Genomic DNA, 20,830 nt, shown 5'->3' with positions numbered 1-20,830 from the left:
AAAGTGCTATCTTTTGACTATTTAACTACTGACTGATTGAGCCCCTACCAGGTATGAGGCCCTGTTAGGTGCAGGGAATGTCTCAATATCAGAACAGACAAAGTCCCTGATTTTCTGGAGTGGACGTTCTAGTTTGGGTGTCCGTAGGGGTGGGAAACAGACAATAAAAAGTAAATACATGGACGGTAGTGGTGTTTGCTAAGGAAGATACAAAGTAGGGTAAGGTGACCAAGAGTGACACAGGGTCCGCAATGGCAGGTATTTTAAATGAAGTGACAATCTGAGCAGAGACTTGAAGTGAGGGAGGCTGGCATGAGGAGGTTTGGGGAAAGCTCGTTTTCAGGGGTGAGAGGACAAGTCGGTCAATGTGGCAGGAGCACAGTGATGACGAGGACAGTGACAGAAGACAGGCCAAGCCAGCGGGACCCTGTAGGCCACGGTAAAGACTTCGGATTTTATTCTGAGAGAAACAGGAAGCAGTCACTGGAGAGCTTAGAGCAGAGACATGACTGGACCCAAAGACCTTTGAAAGGACCCCTGTGGCTGGCTCCCGTGTGGAGAAAAGGCCATTTGGGAGCGAGGCGGGGAGCAGGGAGACCAGTGAGGCAGCAGCTGGGATGGCCACACCAAGGGGTTCTCGCGGACCCGGTCAGGAGAGGAGCGGCGGGGCGCGGGACAGGCCACACGGAGGGCAGAGCCTGCCAGGCCTTGCTGATGAGTGACAGAAAAAGTGGAGGGTAAATCCCAGGGCCTTTGGGTTGACCACGTACAGAATGAACCTGCCATTTATTGAGAGGGGGAAGCCTCGGGGAGCAGCAGGTTTGGGGGTAGAAATCAGGAGTTTGTTATTAGGCGTGCTAAGTGGGAGGTGCCCTTCGGACATTCAGGGGAAGATGCCACATGGACAACTGAGACAACACTGGAGGCTGAGCAGGGGGTCTGGGCTGGAGAAACGGAGCGAGAGGACTGAAGGACATTCCGCGAGGAGCCCAGGTGCCTCCCGGAGGTCCGTTAAGACGGAGAAGCTCGAGCAAAGGGACCGAGAAGGAGCACCCAGCAGGGGAGGCGAAGCACCCAGAAGCCCAAGATGAGGCAGTGATCTGTTGGCCAAATGCTGCCGAGGGTTACAGGCGCCCAGGGCTACAGGCAACGAGGTCACTGGTGCCCTTGACAAAAGGTCAGGTCAAGGGTTTCTGGGGGTGTGGGCGGCTGAATGTAGCGGCTTCAGGAGACAGTGGGTAGAGAGGAAGCTGAGAGAACGCAGGGTTAGGGGTTTCACTGAGTCTCGTCGTACACTAAAGCAGAGAAAAGGGCAGGAGCCGGAGGGGATGTGGGACTTGAGAGGATTTGGGGTTTTGTTCTGTTCTAGGATGGGAGATATGACGGCATATTTGGATGTTGAGGAGAATAACATCAATCTGCAGAGAGGGGGCAACGGGTAATGGAGGAAAGGAAACGATAAGGAACCTTAATAACTGTAGTATTTCTGGATCGTTACAGACAGGACAAAGAAACTTCCCACGGGAAAACCGGAAACAGGGAGGCCTGCCAGCGGGCTCACCTGTGGGCATGGGCTCACTCGGGGGGTCTCCCAAGGCCTTGTCCTCACTGTCATTCTCACACAGGGCGGCCGTTCTTCCTTTCCATTCGTTTCTAGGGAGCAATTCCACGACTACCACGTCTCCATGGATCGAGCGGTTTCGAGCCTTCATCCCGTGGATGAGGATGTCACTGACTAAACCTGTTTGGGCGGGCACACGGAAACCCCATAAAGCCGCGGGGGAATGCCACACATAATGCATCTGACATCTAATCAGTGGCCCTGCAGAGAAAAGCTTCCTCCTTCAAAGGGGAGGTCAAACTTCGTTCCACAGGTTAGGAATGAAGAAACACGACCACCGCGTCCTATTATGTCACGTGCTTTGAGAAGGGCTTCCTCTGCCCATATTTATGGCAGGTGGCCGCTCCCTGCACCAGCCTACGTAAGCCCACGCTGGAATTGTGTCACACGCCGTCAGGGGCCACGCAGCCAGGGGGTGGTGAGCGGGCCGATGAACCACGGATCCCGCCGGACCCCCAAGCAGCAGACAGCGGGAGAAATTCTCCTTCTCCTTCCATCCAGCCACGTTCCCTCGACTTCCAGGGTGTTTTGCTCCCTGCCACTGAAGACCTAAGAGCTACACTCTGTTATGATACAGCTTATTTACACACCATCTTCATTATTATCACTTTTAAAATTATTCCAGTAAGGCTGCACAGGGCAGTGTCTTAAAATCGCAGCCAAACTGCCTCCGAAGGAGACTCAGCCCCACTGCTCACCAGATGTGTGAGCTCGGGCGAGTTACTTTGCTTCTCTGTATGACACCTTCCTCACCCGTAACCTTGTGTATCCTCACGAAGAAAAGGGGCAAAACAATGATGATATCTATGTTTAGTGCTGAGAACAGTACCTGAGGTAGAGTGGATACTCAATAAAATTTAGCTGTTCTCAATTTTAAAAATTGATTGCAATAAAATCAGATAAAACGCAAGGGGGGAAATCACCAATCCGGGATCCCGCACACCCAGAGTGGGGGTAATCCGACTGGCATATTCGACGCGACAGTTTCAGCTTTGCTTTCTTTACTGTGTAATATCATAATAAAGATGTGGCATGGAAATTTAGGTAAGGCTTATACTGAACCTGAATCTTTACAGCTGGCTCCTTGAAGTCGAACGAAAGCTTCTATTTGTGCCCTGTGTTTGTTGACATTCAGGATTCCCTAAAATCACAACAAAAATCAACTGAAAAATTTCTGCCCACTTTGCCTCCAAAGGTACAGTTTTTAAAAGGTCTATGAAAATATCCCCAAAATATTCTTTTAAGGTCTGGGATCCCTTCCTTTAGGAAAAATATTCATCACCAAGGTTTCTTTTCTCCAGAGAACATACCATCATTTTGAACTATTCTTGGCTACACCAGGTGTTGAAAGTGCCAGGATCTATCTTACCTAAGTGATGAGTGGTCTTTAAAAAATCTTCTTCCTCAAACATCCTCCCTGGAATGCCGTAAATTTTACTAGCAAGTTGGAAGCATTAGCCACTCAAGGCATACTCATTTATTTTTTTATTTTATTTATTTATTTTTAAAGATTTTATTTATTTATTTGACAGAGAGAGACACAGCGAGAGAGGGAACACAAGCAGGGGGAGTGGCTGAGGGAGAAGCAGGCTCCCCACTGAGCAGGGAGCCTGATGTGGGGCTTGATCCCAGGACCCTGGGATCATGACCTGAGCCAAAGGCAGACGCTCAACCGACTGAGCCACCCAGGCGCCCCTCAAGGCATACTCATTTAAAATACCCATACTTTAGGGGCACCTGGGTGGCTCAGTCGGTTAAGCATCTGACCCTTGATTTCCTGTTGGGCGTGGAGCCTGCTCACAATTCTCGCTTACCCTCTCTCTCTGCCTGCCCCTGCCCCACCCCTACGCTCTCTTAATAATAATAATAATTAAAATACCCACACTTTAGGGGCGCCTGGGTGGCTCGGTCGTTAGGCGTCTGCCTTCGGCTCAGGTCATGATCCCAGGGTCCTGGGATCGAGCCCCACATCGGGCTCCCTGCTCAGTGGGAAGCCTGCTTCTCCCTCTCCCTCTCCCCCTACTTGTGTTCCCTCTCTCGCTGTGTCTCTCTCTGTCAAATAAATAAATAAAATCTTTAAAAAAAAAAAAATACCCACATTTTAGGGAGGGACTTCAGCATGGTATTCTCAAACTTTGACCTGCATAAAAACTGTCTGAGCTGCTTGTCAAAAATGTAAAATTCCCGATGGAACACTTCTGTACCTTGATAGTGGTGACGGATACACAAATCTACTGATGTGATAAAACGTGTGTGCACAGACACATCAAACTGTTAAATCTGAATAATAATTTTATCTGATTCCTTCTCAAGACAGCTTGACAGCTTCTGGGTTCTGGGTCCTGAAGGACCACAAAAGACCCCTTGAATGGTGCAGGAAAATTACAAAAGAGTGAAGAAGCCAAATTTCACTAATTTCACAATTTTGTCAGATCTCCATACCTTGATTCAAAAATATCTTCTCTTTCCCAGAGAGGTGGAGGCATTTATAAGACTCCTTGTGTGATGCTCAATATGTAACCCAATTAAGAAAGAGTAGCACCAAACCGGACAGCAAGGTGTCCACAGGAAGAACAACTCTCAAATCATCTTAAACACGGACAGCCCTGGCTTACTCATGCCCATTTTATTTACGGCCTTCGAAATTAAAGGCCCGTGACAGGCCAGTAAAGCAGAGAAGAAAACATGCCGGCTGGCGCCGACGCCAATGCTTCATGACCACCCTCACCTGGATGTAGCGCCCAGACTTAATGCCGGCTTCCAACACTTCCAGGGGAAGATGTTCTGCGTACTCCTTCCCGTGGCTCTCCTGACTCTCATTCTCTCTTTCCCGTCGAGACTGAAGGATAGAGTCACAGAGCTCGTGGGCGGCCTTTAAGTCGGGCCAAAAATTGTCCAGGTAATTCTGCATTTGATGAAGGCACAAGAGAAACGTGGTCAGAGGATGATGGTGCTTCCTTGCGGGAGTATCACTGAAAGTCCTGCACGGGAACTGTGGGCACGCGGTTTGGAGGAGGCGCTCAGCGAGCCTTACCTCCCCGAGCCTCACATTACTGGCTGGTTTTCTACCATCTCACTCTGCCCTGAAGCTGGGCCGAATGACCCTAGGGAGGCCCTTCCTACCATGGAATGCTCACTGGCACTTTCGAATCTCCTCCTGCTCTCCCCCACCCGCTGCACGCACGCACACACGCCCCTGTCCTTCTGCCTGTCTTCACCTGCATCTCATTGCTGCAGACAACTGCCTGCAGTGAATGGAGAGAAGAGCTCTTCTGTGTGCATTCTCGTCTTGCTTTTTCTTTGTTTTGTTTTGTTTTTTTCATCTTGAAACGTTTGAAATTTCTAAGAAACTTAAATAAGCATGTAAAAATGGCAAGGAGGGAAGTGTCTGTGGAAATGTCTCCTCCCTCCCTCTCCCCCCGACCACTGGCTATGTCAAATAAGCAGAGAGGGGCAAAGTAAAGGTTTTCTATTCTTCTGAGGCCTTCCTCTCCTAAGCTCCCAGAGTCTTGGGGACCGTTCACAGATGTGGTAACATTCCTCATGTAGACGTTGTTATTAGTGTGATGACCTGGTATGAAATGTGACTTTGAAACAAGTGGTCAGGGTCCCCTCCGTGTGGACTTACTGTTATTGCACCTTTTGGGGCAATTCCGTCAGAGAGACCCTAGACCAAACGCCCAGCACCACCCGCAAGAGGACGACGGAGTGCTGAGGCCGGCTGTGCTATGTCCAGAGCACACTCCCTCAAACGGTTGGCTCTCACTGAATAACATCAGTTTTACGGGTGTTTTTAACTCAACTTGAAGTCTAAGGTAGAGTCTAGCACATTCTCTTTCCTCATTTTTTTTTTTTTTAAGATTTTATTTCTTTACTTGACACAGAGAGAGAGAGAGTGAGAGAGGGAACACAAGCAGGGGGAGTGGGAGAGGGAGAAGCAGGCTCCCCACCAAGCAGGGAGCCCGACGCGGGGCTCGATCCCAGGACCCTGGGATCATGACCTGAGCCGAAGGCAGATGCTTAACGACTGAGCCACCCAGGTGCCCCTCTCTTTCCTCATTTTAAAAAGAAAACACATTTTCCTTCTTGCCAACACCAGCATTTCTCCCACTGACTTCAGGGACCTGTTCAGATCACTTCCTTTCTTTCCTGAGTCCTTCGAGAAGTTCTGTCTGTGCTGACTCAGTACCCCGACTCCATGGTCGCTTGCCACCACCAGGCTTTTGCCACTATGAACCGCCTCTTCGCAAGGATTTGTCTCCCCTCTTCCCAGCTCATGTCAAGTCCCCACAGGAAATTCTGGCCTTCCTTCTCATCTGAACTCCACAAGTGTCTCCTTTTTCCTGCTATCATTCACCTCTATGAAGCCCTCGGTTACACAGTTTGCTTAGGAGACACTATACACAATAAAATGGCACTCTAGGACTGGACGACAAAGAAAAGTAATTTTAACAAAAAGTAGAAAAATGTAATTTTAGTCAGCTGTCCTCTGCAGGAACAAGACATGATGTATAGCAACAGAAAAAGCAAGTGACACCGTCATTAATATCCAGCGCCCCCGGAATTCTCTGGCACGCTAGAACACTTTGTTATAGCAGGGCCAAGAAAATTCTATTGGCAAATCTTTAGCAATACAAGCACCTGGGAACTCTTAAAGCGTCTACAATTCAAAATCCAACTTGACTTTCTGTGAACAGACAGGGGTAATGGAGGGTCTCATTCAAGGTTCTGAATCAAAAAACGGATACCAACCATGGGAACTTGATTGGCCAACGGGGCAGACACACGAGGTCAGTAATCTATTGGGAGGTTAACAGCCATCCCACTTTCCCAAAGGGTCCCCCCAAACCAGGAGAACTGTGTTGCCAACACAGCCCAAGGAATGGTCCCCAATAACGCTGCTCCTGTCTGTGATCTGGACACCAAGCTGATGTGACAGCTCTCCTACAGCACTCCTCACCCCTTCCTCTATCCCTACTAACCCCGGTGCACATTCGTAGGTGGGGAAGAGCGAGCAACAGCAGAAAAACAAGGCTGGCCTTCAAAACTATGTTGCGTGGGTGCTCAGAAAAATAATTTGAGAGGCAGCAGAGCAGGGTGGGTAAGAGCTTTGGAGTCAGAGTTCCGGGGTTCTAATCCTAGTCCCACCACTTGCTACCTGTGTGACTTTGTGCGAGTTGCTTAGCCTTTCTGTGCTTTAGTTTCCTCGTCAATAAAATATGGACAATAACATCTACCTCGTGGGCCTGTTGTAAGAATTAAATGAAATAATCCACTTAGAACGGTGCCTGGCATAGATGAGTGTTGGCTATTACTATTAGGTGAAACCATGTAAAACTGCCATTTTGTAGGTCAAAAACAAGAGAATGTTGGCAATTTTATAAGATCCAACCTCATCTCACCATCATCACTCCTAATATTGTTACTGTTAGAACTATGGACGAGTTCTTGGTCAACAGGGGGCTTACTGGGCTGACGTCTCAGATGCTGTGGGTCTTACGGTCACAGGGAGTTTGCCCAAATTTGCTGAAGTCAAGATTGCTTAGTTGGAGAGAAACAAAGACATGGAACTCGTTGGTTGAAGTCTTCCTTCACTCTTTATTTTCCCTTTTCTGTATTGCCACTGGGCCCGAGAGCATTATGGGCACCACTGAGTAAGTGAACACACACACACACACACACACACACTCATGGACACAACAGATGGAAGTACCTTGAAAGAAATCACAAACACTCCTTCTGTCTCACTTCCATACTGCTGAATCGCCTCTTTGTCTTCTGTCACCATAACGATTGGCATCCTATCCTGGCAGTGGTGAAAGTACCACACGGCTGCATTGTATATGCTCCTGGAAAAGCAAAGGGCACGTGAGCCCTCCCAAGACAAGCTGCTGTTTCAAGCTTCACCCTTGGCTCTTAACCTGTTCCCCTTCAGTCGATGCAGACAACCATTCGTTCATTCAACAACTAATTCCCGAGCACCTATTAAAATACGCCCTGGGTTCGGCACTCTGGGGGGACACAAAGATGAATCAGAAAGCACCTGACATCTCTTCTCCCTGAAGACATCCAACTGCCACAGCAACCTCTTTCATTTCTTGATATGGCCTGGAAACCATGAGGCTCTTTTCCTACCTTTTAGTTGGCATGCTGTGATACACAGCATGGCCCGGGTGACTAGCTAAGCTATGTGAGGTTGAAAGGACGACGAACCAAGTCTGGCTAAGAGCAAAACTAGGCTGCAAATAGCTGAAGATCATAATCTAATAAGGTCTGCTATGGAATCACATGAAATGTCTGGAAATCTTCCTGAAAAGAGCCGGAATTGGAAAACACAGCCTAGATCTGAAGACGTGTGTTCGAGGCTGGATTATGTGTCCAGTGATGTGTATAAACTCGGACAGCCGGTATCTGTAGGCATCTGTTCCCCTTTCTGCAAAGTAAGATGCTAGGTAAGGTTCCTTCAGTTTTAGGTCAAAAAAAATTTCAGCCAGGGACACCTGAGTGGCTCAGTCAGTTAAGCGTCTGCCTTCGGCTCAGGTCATGATCCCGGGGTCCTGGGATCGAGCCCCGCATCGGGCTCCCTGCTCAGCAGGGAGCCTGCTTCTCTCTCTGCCTGCCGCTCCCCCTGCTTGTGTTCCCTCTCTGACAAATAAATAAAGTCCTTAAAAAAGAATTCAGCCAGCATAAAGTGTACGAGCCTGTGTAGTTAGGCAGTATGATCATTCTAAGTACTCACGTGTGACCTAATCTAGAGAAAGATTTGCTTTCCCTTTCTGGTATTGGGCCCTGTGGGAACTCTGGACTATAATTAAGGACTCAGTATGCATCAGTGCTTATTTTACTTTAGAGAATTTAAATATTTAATGGCTATATAGATAAAGAAATACAAGGAAAAAGACGATTTAAATGTTTTGTATGGATAAGACATTTGAGAGCTTAAGATCTCCTTGGCTCTCTGCAGAAGAGCAGAGCAGAGGCTATGGGGGCCCAGCACCTGCGCCCCAGGCCCACCTCTGACTTCGGCTGCAGCTGGGCGGCACTCCCATCCCACCTCGGGCCCGCTGAGTAGTCATCACCCCTGCAGAATGACCCTCAGCTAAAGGCCGAAGTCTTTTACCACCCTCGCCTCCACCCTTCCAGACAACTTCTGAGGCACATACTGTGCAGCTTCTCAGAGGTTCCCAATAGGACTGAGCCTCAGTTTCCCACAGCAGTAACACATCCTTAACTGCTTTCCCTCCTCCTGTCTTCCTCACTCCTGTTTCAGGGAATTGCCCCCCACATCAACAACCCACACCCAACTCCTTGCTTCAGGCTCTGCTTTTAGGCGGATCTAAACGGTGACGCCATACTTCCTAAAACAGCTTTACCAGAATTAACCTACCAGTTTCAGTTTAACAAGACTGGTTGGGATATCAGAGCAACCTATACCAGAAAAACTGAGATGATCTTAGCTTAAAAGTGGACCTTCCCCGCCCCCCACGAGCATTAAACGCCAGCTGACTCACTCTGAGTATCTGTGGCTCCCTTATGACAATTTCTAAAACATACATGTATTTAAACGATGTATCTAAGATAGTGACGCATTAAGCATTTCAGTATTAATCATAGTTCCAGAATAACTGCCGGTTTATTCTAGCATCCTACTTCGATCAACTCCCGGATAACCAGTGGTAAAGAAAGTAAAGAGAGTCAGGCCAACGCCCAGCCATACCTGGTCTGCCACTTTTCCATGGATTCTCCTCTTTCTCGAGGGAGATAGCAGTGCTGCTGGAATTCATTAGCAAAGAGAATGCAATCATGACGTGCATCCTTCAGGAGATTTCGCAATTTGTTATACTGTCTGGGACACAGAGGAGAAAAATAAATCTGACATAGCAGGCTTTCATCTACTGCTAGCTCTTGCTAAGGATCAAAGAAGATGAGGCATTTTAGGACAAAAGACTGATTATTTAAAACCCAAGAAACACTTATTTATATCGGCCTTGGTGCGCGTAGTACTATTGGGCTGTCGTTTCTCAATTTCGCCCGCTAGAATGTGCTCAGGCAGCACCTCATTCATTAGCGTGTGGATCGATCACCCCTGCCCTTTCCCCTTCTAGACTTCTGGCCATTTATTACGGAATTATATGGCCCTGCCCCACACAGCCCCCTCTTCAAAGGCTCAGGCAGGACCAGAGGCAAGCAGAGGTTAGCACTTTATTTTCGTGCCTCACTTTGTTCTATAAATGGCATTAGGCATGAGTACATTTTACTTTTTGCTGGAAGCCTGGAAAAGGACATGTAAAGGAAGTAAGTTTGGGGATTTATCTGTGAATTCTATTTATGCAGCCGCCTCACTTACGCGAATGAGGGCTAGCTTCATCTGTCAGACAACTAACAAAGTTTTAAGGTTTCTCCCATCAGGAGATCCTTCCAGTAATGCTAGCCAAAGTCTCACATCAAATACGCAGCCGCATATGGGTCAGTTTCCAAGACAATGCTCTTCTTTTCTTTTTTTTTTTTTAAGAAGGTGCCTTTCAATAGTCTAGGTAATATGAAATACAGAAAATGTTCAGTTATCTTAAAGGAAGCCAATTGTTTATTTAAAAATGGACTGATATTAAACCAGATGTTAAATTAACATATAAATTATCCAAGGCAGATGACTGGCATTTAACATGTGTTTTAATATAAAACTTGTGCCCTTCCATCCCACCTCCAGCCCGCTGCCGTGGATTAAAAAGAAAAAAAAAAAGAGTCTTTTTATTAAAGCAAAGGCAGAACTTTCCAACTTCTCTTCTTTAAATAAATGCTAATCACCAATATCTGTGTCGTCTTAACACTTAATCAGAAAACAAGAAACACTGATTTTATTTTCTTAGTAATTCTAATTTTGAGCTATTTTAAAAAGAATCATCAAGTAATAGCACTTCTACAATTTCATAATAAACAAAAGGATTTAGTTTCATGTCTGTGAATGGCAGCTTTCCTTAACAGCATCCCACTTGTACAAACAAAGGCTGCCCCGCCCCCCCAACTCAGAAATGCTTAGAACATATAATTCGTAATTTTCCCACCTTCACAAAGAGAGATTTAAAGTCAGTTTTAAAAACTCTTAGAGGGGCGCCTGGGTGGTTCGGTTGGTTCAGGTCATGATCCCAGGGTCCTGGGATCGAACCCCGCATCAGCCGCCCTGATCAGCAGGCAGCCTACTTCTCCCCTCTCCCCCCGCTCATGGTCTCTCTTGCTCTCTCAAATAAATAAATAAAATCTTTAAAAAAAAAAAATAAAACGTCTTACAATATGCATAGAAGAGTCTACACCACCCCGCTTACAGCCACCATCCCTGCGCAGTGGTAAGGTGAAGACTTTCACTTTCTGCTTTACACGTTTCTGTAATGCATGAATTTTTTAAAATGAGCACTTATTTCTTAAGCAATAAAGGATTTTAGAAGAGACTTCATAAACAACTGTAATTATTTCAGAGAAAACACTGAAAAAATATTGCCTATTTTTCCTGATCTTATCTTCCATAGTTTTTGCTCCCTTTATCGACCATCACATTTGCTAGACCCCTAAAAAAGCACCTAACTTAGTGCACTCATTTGTTTGCTAGTTTTCTTCTGTATTAAGCATCCTTCATTTAGCAAACATTTGCTGCATTCCTTCTATGTGCTGGGTCTTTTGCTCCACTGAATGCCCTCAGATGACACCATCTAGACATCTCTTCATCCACAGCACCCTGCTCACGGTGAACATGACAGAATCAGCCAGTCCTCAAAAAAATTAAAACAAGAACTACCAAAAATCTTAAAAAAAAAAAACAAAACAAGAACTACCACGTGACCCAGCAACTGCACTTCTGGGCATATACCCCAAAGAACTGAAGACAGGGTCTCAAAGATATTCTTATACCAATGTTCATGGCACGATTCTTCACAATAGCCAAAGGTAACCAAGAAGCAATCTAAGTGTCCAACAACAGATGGATGAACAAAATGTGGTGTATACCTACAAGAGAATATTATTCAGTCTTAAAAAAGGAAGTTCTGACACATGCTACAACATGGATAAACCTTGGGGCACGTGGGTGGCTCAGGTGGTTAAGCGTCTGCCTTCGGCTCAGGTCATGATCTTAGGGTCCTGGGATCGAGCCCCGCATCGGGCTCCCGGCTCCGTGGGAAGCCTGCTTCTCCCTCTCCCTCTGCCCCTCCCCCTGCTTGTGTTTCCGTGCTCCCTCTCTCTCTCTCTCTCTGAAATAAATTAATAAAATCTTAAAAAACCATGGATAAACCTTGAAGACATTATGCTAAGTGAAATAAGCCAGACACAAAAGGACAAACACTGTATGATTCCACCTACATGAGGTATTTAGTTAAATTCATAGAGACAGAGAGTAGGATGGTTGTTGCCAGGGGCTTGGGGGAGGGGGAAATGGGTATAGTGTTCAATGGGTGTAGAGCTTCAATTTAGGGGGATGGAGGAAAGTTCTGGAGAGGATGGTGGTGATGGTTGCACGAAATGTGAATGTATGTACTCAATGTCACTGAACTTTACACTTAAAAATGGTTAAAATGGTAAATCTTATGCTATATACATTCACCACAATTTTAAAAAATGGCTAGACTAAGTGGCAAAACAAAATAAAACAAACAAAAGGGCGCCTGGGTGGCTCAGTTGGTTAAGCGACTGCCTTCGGCTCAGGTCATGATCCTGGAGTCCCGGGATCGAGTCCTGCATCGGGCTCCCTGCTCAGCGGGGGGTCTGCTCCTCCCTCTGACCCTCTTCCCTCTCGTGCTCTCTGTCTCTCATTCTCTCTCTCAAATAAATAAATAAATAAATAAATAAAATCTTTAAAAAATAATAAAACAAAAAACCCCAGAACCACTACCCATTTCAGTGGGAGAAGTGCCATGAAGGGGAAAAGTGCAGGGTGTGACAAGAACATGGGAGGGCCGGGGAAGGCCTCTGGGAAGAGGTGACACCTGAGAGAGGGATGAACGAGAGTCAGCGAGACAAAGCACCCAAGGGAGCAGAGGGGGACAGAAAATTCAGGAGAGCAGTTCACGTGCCTGATAAATGTTTCCCAAACGCGTAAGTGAACTCACAACTCCTTGTGACAACAGTGATCCAAATACAAGCCAGCAGTGTGTCAGGACCCACCCTGACATTAGCAGAACCCTGTGACTGTTCTGCCTGGCTCTGTACACATTCCTGGATTTGTTATGACACCTGCACTCTGGACCCTGGGATTCTCCAGCCCTGAACTCCCCCAGGTACTGATGTTCCACAAGTCAGACCCAGGGCGTTTACCACCAAATTAGAGGGACAACACAGCAAAATATGCAACTTAACAAAAAGAATGTTCTCAATTTAAAGTTTCGCTCCCATATATTTTCCTTATTAGACTTGCTGTGCATGCTTCCATTTGTCAGCTACCTATCAGCCGGATAAGACGGATGAACAAATGGCACAAGAATATTAATGGGGAAAGCAGGAAAGAGTGAATCACTCGGAGTGTGACAGTAGGGTTGTCCTGTAGGCATGTGGGCTTATGGTTGTAATTTAATAGGGCATATATACAATATAGTCATATTTTTGCCAGTCAGGGCTGGTGGTGCGTACGATGGGCTTAGATATATGAGTATCCTGCCCGGAGCCAGCAAAGAGCATCACGGTGCCTTCAACAAGTTTGGCCTGGATGACAGGAGAACAGCAGTTTCACAGAGTCAAGTACAATAAAATGATCTGAAGTTTTAAAAATTCCAGTCTTACAGAAGAACCCTAGTTTTCCTGGCCTGGCTTAAGAATTCCCCCAAATCTCTATTATTTAAATAGTTCAATTTCTTACAGGTACGGCTATGTTTACTTTCCTTAGATTGATTTTTGTACTATTATCCCTCAATGGTGAGTTTACCTACAGATGCCACATCCCCTCTGCCTGCTGACTGTATTCTCGGGGGATCAGAAGCGGGCATCCCACAACCAGTCAGCAGACGTACAATACTGTGTTTCTTCAACCAGTTTTTGCAGAACCTTGCTAGGGTGTTTTAGGTAGACTTACTTTCAGAGGTCCTTGAGTTTTCCACAAGAACTTTAAAAGTTTGTGTTTTCCTTTATATTAGGTGTATCTTTTTTTTTTTTTTTTTTTTTAAGTAAGCTGTACACCCAGTGTGGGGCCTGAACTCATGACCTGGAGATCAAGAGTCACATGCTCTACTGACGGAGCCAGTCAGATGCCCATAGATGGTACTTTTTTTTTTTTTTTTAAGATTTTATTTATTTATTTGACAGTGAGAGAGATAGCGAGAGAGGGAACACAAGCAGGGGGAGTGGGAGAGGGAGAAGCAGGCTTCCCGCTGAGCAGGGAGCCCGATGCGGGGCTCGATCCCAGGACCCTGGGATCATGACCTGAGCCGAAGGCAGACGCCCAATGACTGAGCCACCCAGGTGCCCCTAGATGGTACTTTTAAAACATTTTCAATGGAGTATATTTTGGACCATCTGAATGCCCTCTAACTGCACTGCCATTTGGAAGCCTCAAAAACACAACCTCAAACTCATGACCTCGAGCTCCGCCCCTCTGGACCTCCTCCAGCGCTCTCTCTCTCTATCCAGTTATGTAAACCAGACACCCTGGTGTTAGCCTTGATGCCACCTTCTCCCTCCCCTTACATATCTAACTCCATTACTAAGTTTTATAGGTTTTTTTTTTTTAAATAACAGCTTAACTGAGATATAATTCATATACCATAAAATTATCCCCCCCCTTTTTAAAGATTTTATTTATTTGACAGAGAGAGAGAAAGCACAAGCGGCGGGGAGGGGGGAATGGAAGACAGAGCGAGAGGGAGAAGCAGGCTTCCCCACGGAGCAGGGCGTCTGACGCGGGACTCGATCCCAAGACCCTGGAATCATGACCTGAGCCAAAGGCAGTCACTTAACCGACCGAGCCACCCAGGCGCCCCTCAAATTATCCTTTTAAAATATACAATTCAATAGCATTTTGTATAGTCACAGAGTTATGCAACCATCACCACTAAGTCCAGACATTTTATCACCCCAAAAAGAAACCTAGATCCATTAAGCAATTATTCCCCATTCCCCTGACCCTGGCAACCACTAGTCTATTTTCTATCTCTAGGATTTACCTATTCCAGGCATTTCATATAAATGGAATCATACAAAAATGACTTCTTTGTGTGGCTGGCTTCTTTCACTCAGCATAATATTTTCATGTTATAGCATATGTCAGTGTTTCATTCCTTTTATGGCTGGATAGTATTCCATTGTATGGATAAAGTACATTTTGTGTAACCATTATCAGGTGATGGACATTTGGGTCCACTGCCATTTTGGGGGCTATTAGGAATACAGTTGCAATGAACATTCCTGCACAAATTCTGCACGGACATGTTTTCCATTCTCGGCGTTAAAGACTGAGAAAGTTCTACAGACTTTTACCTATTAAGATGCCGTTGGAAATCTCTCTTTCTTTCCATCTCTAAGTTACCAGCACCTCTCACACGAACTGAAGTGACAGCCTCTTCTCCACGGCCTATCATCTTTTCAAAATAGGAATCTGATTATATGTATTATCCCACCCAGCTTACGACCCTGCAACATCCCTGGGACCCCTCATCCACGCCACGGCCTTCTTCTAGTTTCTTGAACGGAACAAATCTCCCTCTCCAGGACCCTGCACAGCAGCCCCCTCCCCTGGAAAGCTTCTCCCCTTTCTCTGCCTGGTTTACTCCTACCCACCCTGGAGAGCCCAGCACAGGCATCTCCCTCGGGAAAGCTTTTCCTCGCCTCCCTGGCAAACGCAGGCTCTCCTCAGGGCCCGTGGCTCCGTGGCAGCTCTCCACCTGTTTGTGTGATTAGCTGAGTACCACCGTCTCCCCCGAACACCGTGTCTGCGTCTGTTCAGCACGGCAGCCTCGGTGCGAGCATGGTCCCGGCACGCACAGTGTCTCAGCAAATGTTTGTTGAATAAACAGATAAACACCTGCACACAGGAATGAAGGCAATGGACAAGACAGCCTCACAGTCATCAAAGGATCCCTCACGGAACAAGTGTGTGAGGATCGGCAGAGCATGCGATTATCCCGAGCAATCAAAAACGTGACTTCTTTCATAATGTTTTCTGTAATATATTTAATATACTTAGGAGAACAGGCATTTTCCGCATTGATAGTATCGAAATCAAAATACAAAATCATTTTAAGTACAGAACCAGATTGGAGACTATGTCTTTTTACTGGGAAACTCAACTCTGGTGATTTCATTTCAGTAGAACAATGTTATCGGTCACGTTAAATTAACGTTCATTTGCAGTCTTCTTATTTTGTAAGCTTTGTTTATTTAATGTGAAGGTCAATTTGGGTTTAGGGTTGCAGTAAGTACTTAAGCATGAGGACTTTACATCTAGATTTATGTTAAAACATGTTTAAGTAACTAAGCAAATTAAGACTGGGTGTCTAGGAAGAAAAAAGTTGATAAAAAGTCTTAGAAACAAAGACTGAGTAATACCAATCTATTGGATGGGGAGTTGGATCACTTGACTTCTTAGATCCTCTCCAACTATAATATTCTCTAATTCCAATCTTATGTTATATACTGAGAAACAGAGGTGTGAACTATTGAGACTCTAAAGCTATAAATAAATAATTCAGGAGGAGGGCAAAAGAAGAAAGCAAGGCATCCTTACACCAGACACTAGACCAACCAGGTATTTTTAACTGACAAGGCTTTTTTAAGCAAAAATTGTTCCTCAAAGCGTATCAAATAGAATGAATTATTTACTAGCATCTCAAATCTCCAAGGAAGAACAGAAAAACACAAGAAAACATTTTCCAACATTAAATGAAGCAAAACACCAGAGGGCCAATGACTTACATTTAACACTTAATGAAGTCCAAACTAATAAAGCGAATTCCCTGAATCTTCTACATTCAAGGGCTGTGATCAATTATAAAGTTAGCTTTCGATATAGGACACTTTTTAAGGCTTCGGTAGTTTTGGTCATTTAGCTCTTTGAACCTGAATACAACTGCCGGCTGCTTACCGGGTAAACAAAGCACCAAGTCCCAAACGTGCTGATTCCTTTGCCTGCCTCTTCTTTCTCTTCATCAATTACGTTCAGTACCCCTGCTTTAAGACCAATCTCTCTCTCTCTTTTTAAAGATTTTATTTATTTGTCAGAGAGAGAGAGAGCACAAGCAGGGGGAGTACCAGGCAGAGGGGGAGTCAGGCTCCCCACTGAGCATGGAGCCCGATGCGGGGCTCAATCCCAGGACCCTGAGATCATGACCTGAGCTGAAGGCAGACGCTTAACCAACTGAGCCACCCAGGTGCCCCTTCACTGTGGCCTTCTTAATAATGTTTTCTTTTCTCTAGCTTACTTTATTGCAAGAATACGGTATACAACATATAATATATATAAAATATATGTTAATCGACTATGTTATCGGTAAGGATTCTGGTCCACAGTAGACTATTAAGTTTTGGGGGAATTGAAAGTTATACATGGATTTTTGCCTGTGCAGGGGTCCAAGCCCCTAATCCCCACACTGTTCAGGGGTCAGACTTTTTGTACTCCATAAGGCCTGGAACTCTGAGCTCAAAATGTGCTTACCAAATGGGAAAACCAGGGTGATATCGTATCAGCCTATTTCACAACTGCTCATCCTTTGTTTTCACATTTAGTATATTTAGAGACACGGTAAAGCGGTGGAAAACCAATAGTTTTTCATCAAGTTAACTACTTTTGAAATGTTCAGGAGAAAAGCCATTTAAATTCCAATTCTTTGCTTTTGAATGTCCCAGGAATTGGTTTTTAAAACAACCCTTAATATTAAAAATATTTCAGAAAACAGAAGTTGAAAAGGCTCAGCAGAGTGCTTGCAATCCGAATGACAGCAACAAATTGATTTTAGTAGCAGAAATTGAAATACGACCCCTGGAGCAGCGTTCAAACCTGGATGTGTATAAACATCTATATCTTTGTGTCTGAGCAAAATCAACTTCAAACTCATTGAAAAATATTCTATCTGAAAAATCCGCAATCTAGGTAATGCACATTTTTTTGAACTGAGCATATAATAAGGACAACTCATCATTTTCATATACAAACAAACATACTTCATCTTTTACCACCAAACTCTAAAGAAACCAGAACATTTAAAAAAGAATAAACACATAGTTTCTCCTTTTTAAATAACTAGGGGTGTTAGAGGTTGGATGTATAATTGTAATATGCTGTTTCTATGCAGTCTTCACGTTCAAATCATAAATCCTTTCCCAATGTTAAATGAAGCAAAACCAGTTTTTAGGTATTTGTTTAAAAGGTAAACAATTGTTCTTCATTTAGGTATAAGGCAAGCATTTTAGACTGATTTCAATCAGAAATCACTTGGCAAATACAATGGGTATGGTTGGTAGTTATACTAGTAATGTAAAAATAAAACAAGTTATTTCTGCTTTCCTTAAATAAATCACTACAAGTACAATTTGCATCCACAATAAACAGTTTAAAATATAAAATAAAATACTCCCCCCCTCAAAAAAAGTATAGGCTTCTGAAACAATGTATCTAAAAAATACATGCAAACCCAAAGCCAAGAATCTTAAATACCCATATCTGGGGACACTGCAGTTGATCGATCTACAGTCAGATCTCTTGGCCAGGTTGTTGAAGCAGAAATATAAAATAATGTCACTGCATTCCTCACCAGCGAAGAGAATACCAAATTAGTTCAAAAAGTCCTTTCTGACAAAATAATGAATTCCTCCCCATCCCCTCCAACAAGGGACCTTCTCTAAAGGGGAAGAGAAAAATATGCCATATCGAAATAAATAAATAATGCAAAACAGATACCTGCGGCCTTTTTGATGCTGCACAGTTTGACAAGCCGTCTGCATGAAAATAATTCCCTTCAGCTCTGGGAACTCAAGGATCTCCAGGTAATCTTGAACAACTTTCCAATCTGGGATCATGTAATGAGTCACATCACTAGACAAGAGTTTCCCATCTAGAACATAATTCAAAATGTAAGCGATTAGACAACAATTGCGAACCTGGCTTGTCACTCCTTCAATGTCAAGGTGCTCCACTCTGCAAAATAACTTCCAGTCTTAACTACACCCTGAAGTTTTTAAAGGACACGACAAACCTACTTTGGTAGAGGCCCAGAGTTCAGGTAAACTCAGCATCTTCATTTGTCTGAAGCTGTGCTAAGTAAAAGCTCAACGTGGTTTATGGTGTGGCCAATGGTGCAGAAGAGGACTCATTTTTTAAAAACAAACAAATCTTTAGCACGACCTAAATATTTATTTCTGTTAACTCACCGACCTACACTCACATTCAAATGGGGTCCCCTGAAATATACATGTTAACCACCTGTTTATGCCTAGCAATTTCAAGCGGGTTCTGAGTCTCAAGCTTGTGTACACGCTCAGAAGTCTCCAGGGGCCAGAAAGCCGGAATCGACTGGAAAACATGCTCAGTTGCAAGCAAGGGCAGTGGTTAGGCTTTCCACCCAGCCCGCATCTCAGGGAGCCGCTTAGCCAAGCTGTAAATGAAATGTTCACTTTAACCCTAAACTGAGGATTCCCGGTACTAAGGACCCCCAGGCTCCTCTCCCACCAGACAGAAGAGAACCAGTCATCTTCCTCGTTAAATCGGCCACCCTTGCAGCTGAGAAACCAAGCGGGCGAAGGTCTAGCGCACAGCAGCTCCAAATCCAACTTCCCCATGACCTTCCTGTGCAGCGAGGGCCCAGACAATTCGCAAATTGTAGTGCCGACGGCTCTGCACCGGCTAAGAGTCTGAGGATCTGGGCTGGCAGGTCAGAACATTTGCGCGAAGTAAGAGGTGTCAAACGAGCGGCAGCAGGCGCTCTCTGCCATGGGGCCCGCAGCTCAGCACCCCCCCCATTTCACCACCACGCCATCCTGGGGGGTGCAGAAGAGGCAGGTTCCTGCGCCCCCGGGCCCCTCGGAAAGCCCCGCTCGCCGGGCCTCTAGGCTGTGGGGGCGCCGGGCTCTGGGCCCTTCCATTCGAGAGGGGGGCCGTCGGGAGGGCGGGCGTGGAGAGCCCCCGGAAGCAGCGCGCCACGGCCGTCGGGGCGGCTCCGGGGCCGCGGGCCTCTCGCTCCCCACCCGCAGCCCCGCCGCCGGGCCCGAGCTGCTGCCTGGGCGGGCGGAGGCCCGGCGGCCTCGGCCTCGGCGCCCGCGCGACCCCGCGCTCCGCCCCCAGGGCCCCTCCCTGCGGACGCCCGGCCCGGCCCCGCCGCCCTCGCTCCCGCCGCCCAGGAATCTCCGCGCTCCGGCCCGGCCCCGGCGCTGACCGTTGCGGCAGGCGGCGGGCTGCGGGCAGAGCGGGCTGTTGCAGGGCACGCTGGGCCGCAGGTAGTGCTCCCGCACGATCCGCAGCGTCCGGCCCTGGAAGGTCCTCAGGAGCAGCACCTTCTCCCGCTTCTGCAGCATGCTGGCGGTGCTCGGCGGGTCACGGCTCCGGGCCCCGCGGGGCCGGCCCGAGCGAGCGGCCGGGAGGTGGCGGGCGCGGCGCGGCGCGGGCGGAAGCGAGGCCGCGGCTCCGGGCCCGCCCCCTCGGCCGGGCGGCCTGGTCTACGCGGGCTCCTGGGCACCCCTGGCAGCCTCCAGAGCGCCCCGAGGGGCACCGGAAACGCCCTAACGGCCGAGGCCGCGGCTGAGAGCCGGAGGCGGCCGCGGGAGGGGTGCTCCAGCCCCGCCTCGGTCTCTCCCCTGCCCACCATTGCCTGGGGGCAGGGAGAGGTGGCAACCGCCCAAACGACGTAGGGAGATAAAGATGTGTGGACTCTGTGGAAGCTGAAGTCTTGTCAAGAAAGTATTGGTCCAACCCTGGAGGATCATTAGATTTTGTTGCTACCCCCAGGTCCTTACGGGCATGGGGACTGCTGGGTGGGTAATTATTAGTGTTTTCTGTTCCTCGCTCTTGCTTTCCTAAAAGAGCTCAAAGATTCAGCGAATAAGCCAGAAATCCTGCCAGCCCAGCATTTTTTTCCCCCCTCTTAAAAAGTCGTATTTATTTTTAATTTCATGTATTTTTAATCCATATGAAAATTCAAACAATGCAGATAAAATGAAAACCAAGCCATTTCCTTGAGGTAAACACTATCTGTTCAATCTCAACTCTGTGGCATTTGCAGCCTCTGGGAAAGCAACTTTCCTTTAAACTTG

The 20,830-nt window shown here is 46.5% G+C and overlaps 1 protein-coding gene across 6 annotated transcripts in view; it reads right to left on the bottom strand.

Annotated features, from left to right (window-relative positions):
* DIS3L (DIS3 like exosome 3'-5' exoribonuclease) overlaps positions 1-20,163 on the bottom strand; it is a 33,241-nt gene extending 13,078 nt beyond the window's left edge. For 2 of the 6 annotated variants that reach the window (XM_032417463.1, XM_032417467.1), the window contains exons 1-7: positions 19,957-20,163; positions 18,486-18,639; positions 9,339-9,467; positions 7,335-7,470; positions 4,350-4,526; positions 2,684-2,762; positions 1,562-1,741 (exon numbers count right to left, since the gene is read on the bottom strand). In XM_032417463.1, the coding sequence (XP_032273354.1) occupies positions 1,562-1,741; positions 2,684-2,762; positions 4,350-4,526; positions 7,335-7,470; positions 9,339-9,467; positions 18,486-18,639; positions 19,957-20,095 (994 nt within the window). In that variant the 5' untranslated portion in view covers positions 20,096-20,163. Of the gene's footprint in view, positions 1-1,561; positions 1,742-2,683; positions 2,763-4,349; positions 4,527-7,334; positions 7,471-9,338; positions 9,468-18,485; positions 18,640-18,784; positions 18,976-19,007; positions 19,753-19,956 lie in introns of those variants that run through there. The other 4 variants (XM_032417465.1, XM_032417464.1, XM_032417466.1 and 1 more) reach the window with 4 other exon arrangements.
* Between the last annotated feature and the right edge of the window lie 667 nt (positions 20,164-20,830).

Source organism: Phoca vitulina, unplaced genomic scaffold (assembly GCF_004348235.1).
Source record: "Phoca vitulina isolate PV1807 unplaced genomic scaffold, GSC_HSeal_1.0 scaffold20, whole genome shotgun sequence".
NCBI lineage: Eukaryota > Metazoa > Chordata > Mammalia > Carnivora > Phocidae > Phoca > Phoca vitulina.
The sequence above is the reverse complement of the archived record's forward strand: the minus strand, read 5'-3'. Positions and strand labels throughout refer to the sequence as shown.